General features: G+C 34.3%; 1 protein-coding gene across 5 annotated transcripts in view; it reads right to left on the reverse strand.

Annotated features, from left to right (window-relative positions):
* Window positions 1-19,721, reverse strand: part of SNTG1 (syntrophin gamma 1) — a 347,402-nt gene that overhangs the window by 15,966 nt on the left and 311,715 nt on the right. For all 5 annotated transcript variants that reach the window (XM_033001088.2, XM_033001087.2, XM_033001090.2 and 2 more), the window contains 2 exons: window positions 18,969-19,121; window positions 13,237-13,329 (listed from right to left, as the gene is read on the reverse strand). In XM_033001088.2, coding sequence (XP_032856979.2) covers window positions 13,237-13,329; window positions 18,969-19,121 — 246 coding nt within the window. The remainder of the gene's footprint in view (window positions 1-13,236; window positions 13,330-18,968; window positions 19,122-19,721) is intronic.

The following is a 19,721-nucleotide window of genomic DNA, read 5'->3' on the forward strand; positions in this document are numbered from 1 at the left end:
CATTGTGATTTCAGTTGTATTTCACATAATTATAAGGTTGTCCTCACTGACATGGTGCTATTACTTTGAGGAGACATTATTTTACATGCATCAGACAACACAGAAACTTAAGGCAGGAAGTACTGTTTCATTTTCTTTTGTCTAAGGGTTTATAAACTACTTCCTCTCTGTGGCATAGGATGACATTTCCATCTGTGCCTTTTGTTCATACCAATGAATGATTTAGTATCTACTTGAAGTTAAACAGAATATGAGGGAGGTCAGATTTTGAACTGTCCTAAATCTATGCAGGTCCCTTTTCTTCAGGATGTGTTGATCTCTTTATGCTAATGAATGAAAAAAAATCTCAAATCTGCATTGAATTAAATAAAGTTAGCTGTGTTTGTCTCAGTAACTTAAAGAGGAAAAAAAAAAAAAAAAAAAGGACAAAAGGACAGTATCTTGACTGTGCACTGTATACAAAGCAAGTGCTAGAATTTTTTTCCCTAAAACTCTCAAATCTTAGCACCACTTTTATCCTCTGTGTGTATGTGTCAGGTGAGCTCCCATCTACTGCAAACAGAGTTAAGGACATTCTGCTTCAGGTAAACCAGACGAATTTGACAGTTTATATGAAACTGTACCATAGTTGTTTCAAATGCTGTCCTCTTGGTCCTACCAGCCTGTGCTACAGAAAACAGAATAGCTTCCCTCATCTCTACTTGTGTGCAATTCCTTTCCTCCTGTTTGATCAATGATGTTTATTTATGTCCTGTAGACAGTAAGTTAAACAAAACAAAACAAAACAACCCAGTACACCATTCAGGTGGCCATACTTCCTACCTATGCTGTAAAGTCCTTTTTTTTTTACAGACCTATGTAACTCAACAAATCTTGTCAGAAGATCAAGATCATTGCCTTTCTGCAGGAACAGCAAATCTATTTAAGCCTGTCATTTCCTAGATAAGAAATATAAAGGGCATTGCTGGTCTCTTTATCTCAGGAGAACAACAATCGAAGAAACAAGCTATCATCTTTCTCTGATGATGTATGGGGAGGCCAGGAGAAAGGTGCAGTAGAAACAAGGACCCTTGGATGAGCAGGCAAAATCCCAGGGTACCCGGCCTTATTCCCAATCGGATTAAATTCGAGTGAAGATGAGGGATGTACAGAACTGCAGTGCTTCAGCAGTTCCCATGCAGTTTTGTCACTCATTTCATTCCCACTCAGAAGAAAAAGGATGACTGTCACATCAAACCACAGGCATGATACAAGAACAGACTTCAGTTTATGCATAACATTGATTTTGGAGAGGCCTACTTATCAATGGCTCTTACTTAAGGACGTTGAAAAATCAGGTCTATAGCATGGAGGGGATGAAATCCTTCTTGAGACTAATACCAACAAGACTGCACTTTTTCCATCAGGATATCAAAACAAGTTCCTGGAACTGACAATTCAACAGCATACTTTGCAGAGACTATTAAACACTCCTCGTCTAACGTGTAAGGAATAAAAATGCCTTTGACAATGCATGAAATGATTCCCAAGTTAAAGAACTATCTGTTTCTTTTGAGTGATATTCAACAAATTGCACATATTTTTTCCCAAAGATGTCCAGATGAAGGAGGGTTCTTTTTGTAAAGATAAGAGTGAGGAAATGTGCGTTTTAATACATTAAGTCAGGAATACGAAGTATTTCAGACATCCAGGCTAGTCATCCTGTCTACTTTTTTTTTGTTCTAGAGAAATTCTGAGTAACAGTTTGAACTGGGTTGAATACTGGTTCACTCTGATACACTCTGGATGTGTTTATACCTTAATGTACCACACTACGTTAGAAGTGTAACAACTAGCTTAAACTAGATGCCCAAACTCTAGAAAGCTAAAATTCAGTGAATTAGTTAAGCATATGCCCAGTAAGACCCATTTAATTCCTCGTCTCCTACCCAAGAAGCTGAAGTGATGCCTTGCGTAGACAGAAGTTCATGATTCTCAAGTGTAGCAGATCTACAAGATGATGCAGGATGGTGTGACCAGCAGCCAGATCACTCTTTTAAAATACAGTATCTTGGCGATCCCTGGGTTACTTCCTCTTGTTGTTTCATATGTTCTGTTGGTTTGTTTTTTTTTTTTTTTTTTTTTTAATTTTCATTATTGTAAAATGCATAAGCAGTGTACAGTGACCAGACCCTTCATTTTCCAATGACTTCTAGTGCCAAAGTAGGTAGGAGAAGCAAGACCCATTCACCTAGAACTCAGTTTCACAGAGATGTGTAGCTACAGCAGGGACATCAGCACATGAGAAAGATTCACATGTTGTTATCTTTCATGTTCCTCTGGGCTTTCAGTGTCACAGCACTTGTTGTGGTGACTATTCTGAATTCTGCATTACGAATAGGCAGCCTTGGGGATCTCCCCATCAAAGACAAGTGAATGATTTTTTTCATGGTTTTGAACATCACAGTTCCTCAGAACCATTTGTTGAATGCTTGCCTTGGAGAGTTAACATAGGTTGATACAATTTTGTACAAATATATATATGTAAAGATTGACTTTTAAGCAATAATTACATTTGTAAAACACATTGGATTTTTCACAAATTGCCAAAAAACCTAAACGTCATATAAATTATTCCTAAATCAGTTTTTATGAATTATAAAATATAAGCAGAAGTACTTACTGGTTTGAAGGTGCAGTGTTACTGAGCTCAACACTCTGTAATACATTATGATAGAGCTTCTTTTGGTTAATAAAAGCAGCTTGTTCTCTTCAAGTGCTTTTCTTGTATAATGCTCAGTAACTGTGAGCAACCTGAACCACTGAGAATATTTTACAGGACTATATATAGCATTTTTAGGAAGCAGTAAATTTTCATTTACCCTAAAATAGATTTGACAAGTGAACCAGGTGTCAATTCCTCCTAAAGAGGAAATTGCAACCAAACACAAAAAGATTTTGTGGTAGGTACTGGCATCACCTACTTGTGAGGACCCTAAGACATTTCTCAAGACAAGGCACAAAACCTTATACAGCCTCGATGGAAGACCAGGATGAGAACTCAGTATGCACTGTTAATTGCCTTCAAAAAGGAACTCTCAATCCATTAGAGACAGAACCTGTGAATAACAGCAAGCAGTTCAATTTAGAAACAGGGGACCAAGGTAATATCATATACCGAAAATATCACCAGCTTCACAATTTGCATACATTCAGTGTGATCAGGGAAAATCTGACATAATTAAATCATGCTTTGAGAAAGGCAGTGTAAGGCAACAATCTCATTGAACAAATACTGTATATATCATGCATAACATTGAAAACAACCAATAAGATATAAATCCTTTTCCCAATTTTTATTCATAAATAGCTTAGGCTGCTTTTTACAGTTTATATCATTTAATAAAATTTACTTCAAAGAATACCAGAATGCAATGCAAACAAATAAACAGTGCAGACAAGCTGACAAATTAGATTTAACTTCTCTTGAGTTTCTATTAAATTATTGTAATAAGAAATCATCAAAAAGCAAAATCCTGTCTTCACTGAAATTAATAGGATTTTTTTTTTCCTTTGACGTATCTGGGACTAAGATTCTCCACCAATACTTTTTAATGAGAGATATTTTATTTATAAGTAATCATCTAGGACACATTTGTTCTAGTCTTTGTAACCAAATTACTGCCTATTATCTTCTGCTAGTGTTATTTTGCTATAATTACCCAAGGATGCACTCTGTCTACATATTTTTATTTTATAAACAGGACATAAATGCAATACATAAATGGAACATGGAAGAAAAGTTACTGACTTTGGTACCTGTAATACTTTGCTGATGTTCTCCACAGTCACACAAATGAAGAAAATTATATTGTTTCTATTCTTAGCACTAGTGCTAAATCTAGAACACATATTCTGCAATGGGCCTTAGAAATTATTTTCACATTCATATCATATGTCAGTTTGCTACTCATTCCCATCACTTCAGAATCCTGGACTAAACTCCATATCTTTGATGAGATGTCATAAAACAAAATCACTTCCCATCTAGATAATTTTATCAGAAAAGTGGGAATGCATCAAATTATCTTACTTTAGGGTATGATCTGGAGTGTTGGTTAGATTTGTGTTTTGTTTTGGGTCAAGGAGCTTGATTTACCCTAAACAGAGACTGGATTACCAAACACAGAATAAATAGGTATATGGATAGAAATATGTGTGTCTGACTAGTCCAATGGCACTAGGAAAGGAAAGCTGTATTTTTTCAATGTGAGAGTCTCCAACCAGAACAGAATTAATTTGTGTCCTTCACAGGATGCCTCAGTGATGAACTACCTTCAATTTGTTATTAAACAGTCTTGCCTCTTCTATATTGGATTATGCACTGTGGACCAATTCTGCTCTTGCAAAAAGAACATTTACACTTAACAAACTTGTAAAATAGTGTTTGCACCACATACTGCAATGGCATCATTTCACGTGCCAGTGCACATCACCAAATAAAGCTTTCCTCTAGACTTTTAATTGACATGAATCATACAGGTTTTATTTTGTAATAACAAAAGAAGTTTGGCCGTCACTTGGATGCTTGGAAAAAACCTGAAAGAGTCTGATGATTATAATGATTAGACACCTACACCTCAGACCACCTGCAAATGGTGGAGAAAATAAATAAACCATCTTTATTAAGGCAAGGATGTCAGAATTCACTTTTTAAATATTAGTTTCAGCAAATCCCTTTGTTCTGTTTTCCATCCTATCTTCAGATAGCTGTAGCTGTACATTTCCAACACTGCCTCCTTTTATTATTTTTTTTTTTTTTAATTCTGACTAAATAATTTTTCTGTTTAGCTTTTTAAGGCAATTTTGTATACTATATATGTTACAGAATTATGCTAAACCTCAATGGACACCTTTCAAACTAACGTAGTTTGTCATCTGACTGAAATAAGTGATACTCCTACAAGTCAAACTAAATCAGGAGCAGACGCCTTGTAGATCCTTATTTTCAAGAATAAAAGTAATTGGGTCTATGGGCACCTGGGATACACCTTAATTTGGCTGTTTGTCTCACACCTAATTGAGAAAGATTACATTCTTGCAAAGTGACACTTTGTCCATACTGATAGCAGCAGTAGGGAACTGAGGAGAATTAAGATCTGGTTCATGCTCAGTTCTACTGTGTTACTGATCTCTGGAGAGTGTATTACTACAACAGAATTATGGTGCAAAGCAATTTCCTTTGTCAACTGTAAAGTGAAAGACAGGGGAGGACACAGAGGATAAAGAACAGAAGTAAGACAAAGGAAAAAAGCAAGGAAGTCAGCCCTAATAAAATAACTACTCTTTTCCATCATTGAAGTTACATCGAATGTTAAAAGACTACAGTTTATTTACTTAGCACAGATGGATGACCTATGAACATTTGTTTATTTCTAGCCACAGTACATGAGACTGTACAAACCATGCTTGACAGCCTATATTAAAGATATAACAGCTATTTGTTCAACATTTCAGTTTCTAAGCATGGAATGAATATTTGTTCACAAGAATATTTGTTACATTAGCAAATCTTCACCTTGATGTGAGCCTGGCTTTCTTCTGCCTTCTCTATTACTTAATTTTGGATATCAGGGGTTTTTACATGCTGTTTTATTTCAGTATGTTCTATGTGTATTAGCTGCATGAAGAGACAGACCTTAAGGTATGTATTCCTAGAAAACATGGAGTTTGTTCCCAAAGAATTTAAGAGAAATTCTGTTCTGAGTTATTTAGTAGCCTTTTGGTATGCAAAACAAATTAAAGATATTTGCATTGTTATTTATTGTTTACAGTGTATTCTCTTTTTTGATGAAGTGCTCAAGGTGCCTTGTGAGAGGACAGATGACAGGTACACTGAGCTTTGTTGAAATGCACCTTGTGGGCCGTTACGGAGCCTTTTGTTACTTTGTTCTCGCATCACTGTATAATTCAGCAGCACATTAATTTAAAGTCCTATAAGGGATGATTTTTTTTCTCTTCTGACATATATATTTTTGACTGCCGCTTTAATGAGCAGTAAATATGATGGAGTACAAGCATAACGTTTTGCATGGGTAGGTATATTGCAATGTATACTCACACAAGCACATACGTATATTGTTTGTACAAGCTATGATGCAAATATGCACATTATAGAAACAATTTTAACGAATGTGTCAGTATAAACAGAAACATATATAACATGTCTAGGCATATACACCCATACACTTGAAGACAGTTAAAAGAAAAGCATGTTAAAAGTAAGTTATTGAGTGCCACTTAAGTAGTTTTATACATTGGATCACTTTTAGAATAGTAGTTACATGAAATTCTGTACACATCTTGCTACGCTTTTTAATCGATCAGTCTCCGTCCTTAATTTTTCAGGTGGCTACACTGGCTGCAAAGCCTTATTTATAAATGCTTATCATAATACATGTGTGTGTCCACACCTAAATCATCCACAAAAGATAAAACATTCACTTCTATATACACTAGCTGAAATTTGACAAATGTAGGACCTGAACTGATGTGCTGTAATTGTGCGGGAGTTGGGAAAAATGTCTTCCACAGCAGACATTGATACACAGTATTGCAAAAATGACCCAGGGTGAAATTTGGTTTATAACTTCTAACACCTGCAACAGAACTTTTGCACCTTTTTAGAATTTTCATAATTAAAAAAAAAAAGGAACATTTAGCATCTGAAACATCTCAAAAGAAAAATTACATCTGAAGTAGATGCTGTATACTATGACACTTTGTAGTGAAAGGAGTAACGAAACAGAATCTGGAAAACTTGATTAGGCAGCCAAAAGAAAGAAAAATATCTAAATGGTATTCAGAAAGACTAATTAAATTCACTGCTAGTAGAACAGCAAGTTCAGTAAAAAGATATTATTTGACACCCTGTATTTCAAATAATGTAAGTAAATGAAATTGCATTAAAGCTGGTGGATATTTTTTGAATAAGTCCCCAGTGGAAGAGATGCTGTGGGGACACTCACTAATGACCAGATTATATATCCATGTATGCCAACACAGAAGGCAGGTGGCCTTTTCACACAGTAGATCACTACTGCAAATGACTACATGATAGAAATTAATCATAGTCCAACATTTAACAATGTCTGCTTGGCCTGCACATCACAGTTCTCTTTCAAACTATACATCATTAATACGAAAAAATGATGACATCTTGCACTGGAGCTTTGGCTCAAGAGAGCGCTACAGAAGAAGAGCACAAGTATACACGTTACTATTTTTTAATGTACAGGGAGAGAAATATTTTTGTCTGTAATTACACTGGTATTTTACAAACTGTTTAGTTGAATTAAAAAATTATTTTCTAAAATGTTGGAAGGATCTGATTTAACTAGGCAGTCTTATAAACTGTTCATTCTCCTTTCAGGAAATCAAAATGGTTTGTTATAAAACAACATACCAAATGCTTTAAATTATAAACAACTGTTGGATCTATGAGCTATCAGTCAGAAAATGAGTAAGAGAAAGCAGGGGATATGCAGCAGAAATATCTATGATTTATTGCAGGGCTGTTATAATCACATCCCTGTACAGATTTGATCTGAAGAACTCAGTTTAATACTTTGTGTACTCATATTTATCATAGGTCTGTGCAGACACAGAAACAATATAGTTTTTATCAAACTATATGTTTGACTTGAAATACATTTATCACAGATAATAGTTTTTAATCACTAATTTTGACTTATATAGTTAAGTATTATATAAAGATTAAATGACAGTAAACAAGGAAACAAGACACCTAGGGTTGTATGGCTTTTGTCTGGAAACCATAAGCATAATGAGAGTCATCACCCTCTATAAACTTGTTTATGAACATTGGTAGTGAGTTTGGGTTTTAAAAGATGCGTGAAATTTTTAATGCAATTAGTCAGGCATGTTAGAAAAAAAATCTGTTAACTTAAAATGTAAGAGGAAAAAACAATTTAAATATTGTTTCATTGCTTAAATAACTTGAATATTGGAATAGCTGAACAACTGTTAAAATCATGAGCTGAGGAACTTGGCTTCACTTCAGGTTGTTAATGTTATTCACTATTAAAAACAGTTCACAGTCAATTCAGTAGTGATTAAGAAAGAAAACTTAAAATATCATGAGCACAGTGTTAAGTATAAAATAGAAATTGCCTGAAGATTTAGTGAAGACCCCACTGCATCAAAACGTAAGAGAGGACTATTCAGGTGTCCTCAGAAACTACTACGTGAGCTTTGTGTTCTGGGAAACATGAAAATGGCATAATTAATAATTAATAATTAATAATTAATAATTCACAATTCACAAATTATTATTATTATTATTATTATTATTATTATTATTATTATTATTATTATTATTATATTCATTATATCTGTCCTCCAAGTACATTTCCAAGACCCCCTTTGAATTCATTAAAAGATTTTGCATCTGCAGTGTTATTCTGGGAGAAATGAGAGACGAACTGAATGAATTACCTGACACGGAACTATGAAGTCTATAGAATATGGTTTTGAGTAAAGATTTATCCAAAAAAGAGTGGTTGAATTTGGTATAAGTAGTGACAAATTAATAGAAGTGAATTTATATTATATTTAATAATATAAATTAATATTACTATTAATAGAAGTGAAATTAATAGAAGTGACAGAAGAAGGGGAAATGTTTTTTTTTTTTTAAATAAAAGAGTAAAGGAGGTTTAAATTTGACATAAGGAAGAAATTTTTTATGATGAAAGTGGTGAGACACTGCAACAGGTTACTCCAAGAAGTTGTGGATGTCCCATCACTGGAAGTGGAAAGATAATAGTTTACAATTGTTTTTCAAATAGTGATTGTAAAAATTCATACAATTTATAAAGAATTAGATGCAAATATTTTTTTTCATGAAGAGTATAACATTTTAAATAGCGTTTTTGTCTTTAATACTGAGTTTGTTAATTCATGTGACAGTTGCTAGGAATGTCTTAATGCACAAATGTATATGTAAATATTATTAAGGTATAGATCATTCAATTTAAATGTTTTTCATGTTTTCCTTGTCCTGCAAAGTATTTTCCATTTTTCATTGTTTTTTCAGATCTTTCTTGGAAAAGAGATTTTGAACTCCTGCTTCATATGAACTCCTTCATTAGGTGGAGAAATAATACTTTTATCTTATGTGACTAAACATTTCTAGCTTATGTTTCGATTTATGTGAATATAGCAGTAGTTGAAGAACATTACCAGCACAGACACAATATATACCTGCCATCATCATAATTGAGATATCTGAATAAATTTTTATCTGAGAGAATCACAATCTTTATCTTTCCATAAAATGATGAAGAGTAGGTTTTCCTATTTAGGTGCTCGTTAAAATGTGGTTGACACACTTAGGGCAGGTTTGAGAGAAGTTTTCATCCTGTGGTTTGTTAGACAATTTCAAGTCTAGCAGCCACTTAGCAACAGATTATGTTGCCTTGTACAGTATTGTTTCCCTTCTCTTCTAATACAATTGCATTAGAGCCATCCTTATCATTCCACACTGCCTAATGCCTGATTACCTAACAGAACAGGATGTCCTCTTTTTTATCCATGTTGCTATACTTCATTCTAACATAGAAATTAATTAAGGTGAAACACTGCAGGTAGGTTCCTGAAGATATTAAATGCATTCTGCTTACAGCACTGAAAGTTTTAAGGTAACACAATCTGCCTCAAAATAATAAGCAGAAAAGTCAAAAATAATATTTTTACTTCTTTTATATGTAAACATTTTCTATGTAAAATCTTGTTTTATGAATGTTATGCAGTAGTTTTCTTATGCAATTTAAGTGACAATATATCAGAAGCCTGGAAACAGTTTTTTAAGGAATCTGTTCATAACATAAATACTGCACCACTGGATTAGAAAAATTGGAGAGTTTCTAATTTGTTTTGCTTATGTAAAACTTCCATTCAAGTCACAAAAATGTGTATCTGCATTTGTATGTAAAAAACCCTAAATTTGAAGAGAGCTGCACAGTCTTTTTTGGTTTTGTTAAGACTTCCTTTATTTCTAGATGATGTGCTTTTTATCTGGCAATAAAAGATTATAATGAGTTTTGGGGCACCAAAAGAGTTGTATTATATAGTTCAATGAAGCGTATGTGAGATGAATGGAGTTTTCCCAAAGTCTAGTGAACAGTGATCGGAAGACCTACAAGACAGTATGAGTAGCATATGTGACACATAGCTCTTAATGACAATTCCCAGAAGAAGATTCTCCAAGAAGCTTTTGCATATTGCTTATAGAACTAAAAGGTTTATGATTCTTGTGGACTTTATGCTTTAAATGCTCCACTTTGGGAGGTCTAGATTTGTAACCAAGAAAGAAAAAAAAATGTCTTAATTACTTCATATTATAAGTCTGTAATGAGTTTACTCATCTCAGTTACTGCTATCCATTTATTTTCTTGAATTTGCAACGTACAGGTTCTCCATGACTACTGAATGGATTAGTATGTATCACATCTCTGGTGTGCACGCTAATATATCAGTTATTTTTAACACAGTGCCTTTATCTTAAACAGTACTCTCTGCTTGCCTGTATTTCTGTATGAAAGAAAAATGAAACAAACCATAATACCTTCACAATTCTCTGGGTACTGACTCCTGAGCTTTACCAGCACAGTCCGTCCCTCCATTCAGGAAAATAAAACCCACTTTAGAAGAAAAATCAGTAAGAATTAAGGCAAATTTTATTTTATCAGTCTAAAATGAAAGCACAGAAAGTTTAAGAAATACAGAGATAACGTGGACAGTGCAAGTTGAAAAGGTGTAAGGGAAACTAGGAGTTAAGTGTAGCACTGAAAAATGGGAAAGAGTATTTTTTCAGGGGGTATCACTTCTGCCACAGCATGCAGCTCCTGAGTATTATCAGGAGCCTTGAGGACCAGAATGACACAGCAGGGAGTTAGTTGGTGGTAGATTTGACAGATCAGCAGGTGCCGCTTGCTCTCCCTTGCAGCCTGTAAGTAAGCGTGGTGAATGAGTGGTACCAACTGATAGATTTCTAAGGCTGATCTAAATGTTTTGTGGGCCACTACCCACAGAAAAGATGTCAGGAGAGAAGGAGGAGGAGCAGGACAGTATGTCGGTTGCAGATGATGCAAAATGTACTACACTTTCTCTAGTTACAGTCTATGCACAGCAATAAAAACATCCTTCCTCCAGTTCATGAGGAACTCTACACTTGTCTCTTCTGTCCATATAATGCCTATGAAGCCCTTCCCTTCCTGAAAGAAATTCCTTCACACTTTTGCTACACTTTCATACTGGTTGTCATCAAGTCATCAAAGATTCACTTGAGAGGGTTTGCATTGTGGATCTTCTGCTACTTGGTTGTGCATTGTGGTTTGTTTGAGCAGGTTCCCAACCTACCTAGTCAGGACTCTTCTGGTTTAAAATGGAAGTTAGATGCTAATTTTTGCTGCACCTGTTTTAGTGTGGAGTTTACAATGTATTTTTAGTACTACTTATGTAACCTGGTAGGGAACATGGGGCAGCAGGAATTGGAAAGAAGAGCTGAAGGCAAATCTTCTGGCAATGCTAACAACTGTCTTAGTGTTTCAGTAGTCAATTTTAATACTTGAAATATTTTTCTGCTCATTGCTGTCAAGGGAAAAGAAAAATAAATATCTATTTGTGAGGGCAAAGAAGAAGCTGTTTTATAAGTAATATTGTTCAACAAGATGATGTCTCCAGAAATTTTGCACATCTGGAAAGGAACAATGACTTACTTGAGAAAGCAAGATAGTGCAGTTATATCTCTACTAGAGCTTTTTTCTATACGTGGAAATCTGCTGTACATATTCTAAGAACATACCAAAAGGGTATCACATCTTTCAGCCATGGTAGCATCTATGAGGGTAGTTGTGCTTGTGCTTTACTATCTGAAATTTGGTGTATGCTTGTATTGCATATAATGGCTCTGAAAATGATCTGAAATCTTTTGGGAACCAGAGATGTGCAAGATCTTTGAAGGAGATGCAAATTACCTTTATACAAAAACATTGCTATTACATTATTGGAGGATAGAGGGAAACATACACATTTTTTTCTTAGCCACTCTATTCTAATTATGTTGCACTGTTTTTTTTGTGTAACACTCCTAAGTTGACAGTCATATATTTCACTGATGAATCATACAAGACTATTTGCCTACCAAAAAAAGAAATATGTATACACAAGTATTTGAATTTCAAATTCACCACACCTCGTGCAAATAGTAGAATGGAGTGGGATGAATTAAAGGGTTCAATCAGAATCAGGTGGAAGCAAAGTAGTAGGAAGGGTTGACTTTAGATAGAGGACAAGAGCATATTCTGGAGATAAAAGGGCATTGTCAGCATTTGCTGGTGGCAATGTTGCAGCACCTCAAAGGAAAATCGCTATGGAAGAGATGTGGAACTCGGAGAAAATATTTCACATTCTCCCAAAACAACAGTGTAAAGTAGTAGCAATAAATCCTGCTTACATTTCAGTACTTGTTAGCACTTAGTGCAAATGCAAACATACACAGGCCTTCAATGATTTTACTGAGATTTGGACTTGCGTTAATATAATCTGGAAATTGATGCCATATCATTCACTTTTCAAAGTTAATTCACTTAACGCACTATTTCATCAGTTGTACTGAGCTTTTTAAAGCTGATGGGAAAAGCATGAGACATACAGACCATAGCTGAATTCTCTTTTTACTGACACCGGAACCAAAGTATCTAAAACATAAACTGAAAATAGCTGTAATAACACACACTCCCACCCATGAAACAGGAGAAAAGAAAGGCAGGTTCTTTTCAAAGGTCACGGATCAGCCTGAAACGAAGAAGATTATTTCCTCTCAAAACCAAAGATGCACCAGCAAAAGAAACATCAAACTGAATCAGTCTGGGCTTTCATGTGAAATTAGAAGAATGAAGACTTGACGCTTGTTTCAGACTGATATTGGTATTGACTTTTCAATAGCAAGCACATAATAGAATACAACTTCTCACATCATTTAGAAATCATCCCTGAGTTTAAACTAAAGCACGAGATATTTGACAAGAGATGATCTGTTGCAATAATAAAAAGAAGTACATTTTAAGGATGTACTACTTATCCCAAAATATAAGAAATAATAAGGAATAATAAGGAATAATAAGGAATAATAATAATAATATAATGTGATGGAAACAAGTCTTAGAACTTTACCTTTGTGGCAGCATCAAAACAGACAAAGCCCATGCTAAAGTCGATGGTAAGCCCCATCAGATGACTCTCCAAAACACAGGCATACGTCTTGCACTGTAAAAGAAAAATCAGAGAAGATGGTTAACACAGAACACATTTCTTCAAATTCTTTCTAGGACCAGTATTTCTGTGTCTTTATTCTGATGCTTCTACATCTCAAATTTATTACCAGAAATAAGCAATTTGTGCATAAGTAGGTCAATTTATTCCCAATGTATTTCAAATCAAAGGACTTGTATTAGTGATTAAGTTTTCTAAGTATTGTAAAAAGAGGCTTTGCTTCCATTAGGGAAAAAATAAATCAGAATCAGAACTGCCTCAGTGGTTTACCATGACAACTGCTAAAAGGGAAGTTTCATTATTTTCAAACTCTCTTATTTGTTTTGGTACCCAGTAACTTCTTCTAAGATTAGTATATTCCTTTAAGCTTTTTAAGAAAAATACAAATGTATTTGTAAAGTATCTCTTTGGTATGCTGTCTATTGTGTTTTTGTGTTATCACACAACAGTAAAAAGTTAATATTTCATACCATGTAGCAACTGACACAATCATATGAAAAACATTTTTTGCTTCAGCTGGTGGACCAATATATCTCAAAGGTTTAGATGAGAACTCCTGAAAGACTTTCTATGATTTTTAAATCTATGCATCTATTTATTTCCATAACATCACACTTCAATGTTGTGAGACATCTATTAGTGCTGTTTTCAGTCTCAAAACTATTGCTGTGCCTGAACTGTACTGTATTCCTGTACCTGACTTCAGGTACAAACTGACAAACTTGTATTTTTCATCACAAAATATGTAAAAAAATTAAAACATTTCCAAATCTAAGTTCTTTAAAGAAAACATTCTTATTTTATAGAAATTTTACCTTCCAGATTAAATGAAATATAGTTATATTCTTCAAATACCAACAGTTACTGGTTAATCTTTGTGCACACACCTTGGAGCTCTAGAATCCAGGTTTCAAACACAGTGATACCCATCACTGAAGCTGAAGGACACTCTCAGTTATCAGTGGGGCACAAGTGCAGTGTTTAAGCCAGTCTATAGAGAAAGCATGGCCATCTATAACTCGGATGTAAACATAATCCATGATACGTGCCTTACAAGATGATTTTGCATAATTGCTGAGTAACGGTAAATCATGTGCTACTATGTGATCCACCAAAGGTGTTCATAAACTATAACTGTGCATCAGTAAATGAAAGGTTTCCTACTGCTGCTGTTGAGGTGGAAATCAGCAACTGGTCTATTCTTGTAGCTTCCAACACTGGAAGAACTTTATGTACTTCACTACACGTATAAAACCTGAATCCATACAGTATAAAGGTGCACTTAATCATTATAACTATTAAGGCATAAAGCCCCAGAATTTTTAATTACAAAATCAATGATTCAGCTCTGCAATGTTGCAGTCAATTGATTTTTGTGTTTACATTAGCAAATAAAAGTGGCTTTTTTTTTGAAGCAGTTATACCACAAAACTACTACGAATATGTAAACTTTGATTGTAAATCAGTGATGTTAGAAAAGGAGAGGATACTGCCTTTGGCAACACCTCATTAGTAGAAAAAGGAGTGTAAAGTAATATATTTCACAGTGACTTGCTATTTAATGATTTCACATATGCAAAAATGTTCAGGATTTGCATGCAAAGCAAAAAAAGGTACAGTTTTGTAGAATTATCTTGCTAACTTCCTACAAGATACAAACCACATTTTTATTTGTAGTTCTCTTAAGACATCTCGAACAGACATAGTGCCTTTAGTGAGAATTAAAATTTGGCAAGGAGATTGTATATCAGATTTAAAATATGTATTGCCATCTAACTCATCTGACCTCCAACCTCAACACCAGAGGTCAGCCTACAGTGCACATTGCAGCACCACACTGCGGTGGCACAGCCACCTCTGCTTAAGCACAGCACTGTGTCTGGGCTAATTAAGCCTCACTGAGAAGTTAAGATTTATGAGAAACAGGGCATATCAGTCTTGGTTCAATACTGCACGGAAAAAGCAACCTGCTTCCCAGACCGAAGGCTTTTCCTGCAAAAGGCAGCAGGCAGTTTGTGGAGAAATATCATCTAGTTCAGCTCAGTGTGGTTACCCGCAGGAAGAAATTGCACCGTAAGGTGCAGACCACCAGTAGTAGTTGATTCTTTACTTATTCTTTACTTTTATGTGAGACCAGTCTGTGTCCTTGGACCATGTAGTCCATGATGTTAAAAACAATTCAGAGAAGCAGAAAAGTGAGAATAACAAACTGGATCCCTGGACAACAAGATTTTAGTTTCTCTGGCAAAGAATGTGCCTTGCTTTATGTGTGGGTTGTATGCACTTGCACATGATCCTGGTCACAGGTCAGAATAGGAATGTGAATTTTCAGACACCCGTTAACTCTGTTGAGATTTTTCTCATCTTTATTTTCTTTAATTTGTCTTTTAATTCAGACATTTGAAGAAAACAAAAATGCAGGAATTCTTCCCAGGGGACTCAATAATTTAAAATTCCTTATACATTTAACAAACATTTTAAATCATGAAAAGTGACTATTAATAACGTATGCTGTGGATGTTTGGCTTGGGTTGCTGATTTCTCAAATAAAGCTCATGAAAACCTTACCAGGACTGAAGCATCCTTCTCCCAAAAGAAGCAGAACATATTTCAGCACTCATTTCTTGTACCCTCACAGGATACAGAATCTTAAATTAGGATTATGAATAATTCAGCTGGTCAGGCGGGGGCCGAAGGAGACAACCCAAAGTAGTTCCTTAGATTCTACTACCTCAATACACACAATTTAAATTATGGAAAGAATAATATGTTGTAAGCCTAGTGTAGACTGTCTCTGAAGCTAAGGGAAACCATACTATAAATCCAAGATTTAATTCAGACTTTCACATTCGAATTAAACTTCAGAGTAAACAAACGTTGAAGTTCTGTAACACAAAGAAACTTATACAATAATCCTTATATTAGAGAACTAACTACAATACAAACAAGAAAAAAAAAACATGATGGAGGTGGTGAAAATTTTGACATAAAGTAGCAGGAACACAAAGGGAACCTGACAAGCATATACAATTGCACACCTTTATGCAAGCTATAGTAGTCTCAGATTCTTCATATAAAAATGCTGTGAGATAGAAAGATAAAAGGACCTCCATTTCAACTATTTTTTTTTTCTTTTAATAGATAATTCTGAAAATGGATTAGCACCTCTTATTACTTGTCCTGGTTTGATTACTCTAAAGAAAATTAACTAAAGAGTGACTGTAACACGATACAATGGCACCACAATATTATACCACATATTATTGCTAAACTGTTATCACCTTGACTATCTCTCCTCTAATACTCTAATATATTTATTTCCTTACAAAAAAAAAAAAAAAAGCCTAAATTTTGTTTTAGATATACCTCTGGCAGAAACTATGAATTAGACTTAAACAGAATTTATCACATAATTACAGTGAGACGTTTAAAAAATATTTCAATTTGTGATGTGTTCTTTAGAATTAAATCAGAATAAGACCCTGATTAATCTCTCATGGAGGTTAATGCCAATTTATACTCCTTGAGTAACTGCTATTATTTGTATGATCATGTAATAGTACACAACACGTTTTAATAATTTTAACTGACAGTTTTAAAATGCAGTTATATTTCCAAAATTATATGATTTCATAGTAAGACAAACCTGCACACAGATGGATTATCATTCACATGAAATATGAATATTCATATGAATATTATTACATAAGCCACAATTTTAGAAAAAAATGTACAGTTGATACCTCGATTTTGGACCTGTTACTTTTTTTCCTCACAGAGCAATGAAAGAACTCGTCAGAGACAAATTATAGCACTATTTAGTCAAACCAGATTTTATTTTAATCTGCAAATTGGTGGATGAAACCAGTAACGTACTGCTGAAAGACAAATGAGGAGGCCAAGACCAGTTATATTAAAAATTTTTTTTTTTTTTTTTTTTTTTTTTTTTTCCAAACTGAGATATAGAGAGGAAAGAAAATACAGGAAAAAAGTTGAAATAATAAGTGTGAGTTCCACAATAATAATCTTTCATGAGAAGCCTGTTTGTCCATCTTAACAAAGCTGCTATAATCAATCTCAGAAAATTATCACTTTGAGTTCATAATCGCTACTCTGAACATCAGTAGAGTGAAAAGAAAGGTGGAATGTTAAAACTAATCTGAGGTTAAAATTATTAGGGAAATTCAGTTTGGAAAATATGGGACCAATTTTGAATAAAAGTAATTCTAAAACCCAAGAGAAATATCTAAACTAGGAATGCTACAGTATGAATCAATATTAGAGATCAAATATGAAGTAGTTTCTGGGCTAAAAGTTATTTAAGAAAATTACCATATATCCTTTTACTGATAACACAGTAGTGCTTCTATAAACAGTGTTGCAGTCAGTTATATGAGAAAGACAAATCATCTCAAATATTTACTAGCAGAGGATATATATTGTTGTAATTTTTATACAGAAAAAATACACTTATATGTTTCAGTATGATAATCAGAGTTCAAAAGATAAGAATAGCTCCTGTAAAGGGTAGCAGACTGCATGAATTTCAGGATAAAAGTTGAACCTTCTCTGACTCCTCCAACAAAGGTAATATGTATTAAAACTGACAGCACTGTAGTTTTTGCAAGATGGATCATCATTAGTATATACTAATTCAGTCCATCTACATGTGTTGGTCTATAGGTCAGAAGAGAGCTAATACATAAGTAACTAACAATTTGTCTAAATAAAAAAACCGTCAGTGCTTGAATTCCCTAGAAGATGCAGAAAATGAGTGCAGGGAAAGTAAGCATTAGCCAATACTTGCACACACTAATATGCTAACATGACTTTTGTAGGTGTGTCCACAGAATAACTCATGGCAACATCAATTAAAGCTGTTCCAACCACATGCATTTCTTATTATTAGAACATCAATATAACAACTAGGATTAGATGAATTATAATTGTGGTGGTTATTTTTTCTTCTATTTTAAATCAAAAAACCATGACTTTTTAGTCATGTGAGAAAAACAGCTACCTTCAAACATTCTGATAAGTAATTCTGCTATAAAAAATCACTAGTAATCTGTACCTGAATGTCATCCATTCCTGTTCTGTCATCTGACAATTGAGTAAATACACAGAAAAACAAGAAATGTGTGAAAAAAGAATAACATATCTGATGCACAATTTTGTTCTTGCTTGCATCCAGTAAGTACTCTCACTGAGTGTACTGTCATTCCTGATTATTATAAGGACAATTTAATTCCTGCAAGGTTCTCTTATGTGATCCAATAACAAAGAAAATAGCACGTGAGACATTATGTAAGAATATCTGAACAGCTGGTTTTGTCCCTGATCTATAGATTGTTTTTCCTCTTCTGTCCATGAACTTTTGTTAACAAATACGTATCACCAAGTCATAATAACTCAAAGATTGTATTTGAGGTGATCTCTTCTGAATGTTAGGTTGCAAGCTGTTTGGGAACACCAAACAGGTTTATAAGCAGTTACATACATAGGTTTTTGTAATAATTTGAGAGTTACAGGAGCTCGGAGAATTTCTTAAATTTCTTGAAATGCATCATTATCTCATATAGACCTAATTTCTTAATGTACCAAAAGGTAATCATCAAGGCAGTTGTTCTCACCTGTATACGTTCAACTTCTAAAAAAGTTGCTGTTTGGAAGGCTTTTTCCCATAGCGTTAGGTCAGACTCTAGTTCCACAGAAAAGTAAAGATCTTCTCCAGATTCAGACTGGACACTGAAGCAATGTTTCCGCCGGTCCAGTAGATCACTGTCCTGATGAAAACCTGAAGTTATATAATCTGGCATACATCAATTAATATTTTTAATTGCAACCAACTATGCCTCAAACCTAGCATTTTTAAATGGCATTTTTAATGATATAACACTGTATAAACTACTGAGAGCTGAGGAACTGAAAATTAGGGTTTTGGTCTAAACATGGGCTTTTCAATTAATTTTAAACAGGACATCTATATGCAGAATGATACAGAACAACAAAGCATATCTGGCATAACTTCCAACATTTTAACAAATCAATTCTTAAAAATGCTATCAACTGAACACTTTTAAGTTAGATAAAAAAAGGTGTCCACTTTCTATTCACATGAGATGAACACAAATAGCTTGTCCGACCTATTTGAGTCACCCACCCTACTCTGGAAGGCTGGCCAAAGGAAACAAGAGATTTATTTAAGCAGTATGAAAAGAGCATCTGTCCTATTTTCCCTATAGAGACTAGAAAAAACAAGTGCATATTTCTGGTGGCTTATAAAATTCAACACAAAATTTGTTGGTAGCTGCATACTGCCAGTAGAGAATATAGTGGATGTCACTGGTTAGGTTGTTGGCTTTGGACCTGGAGGAGGACGTTAT

This window comes from Tyto alba, unplaced genomic scaffold, assembly GCF_018691265.1.
Source record: "Tyto alba isolate M040663 unplaced genomic scaffold, T.alba_DEE_v4.0 Super-Scaffold_27, whole genome shotgun sequence".
NCBI lineage: Eukaryota > Metazoa > Chordata > Aves > Strigiformes > Tytonidae > Tyto > Tyto alba.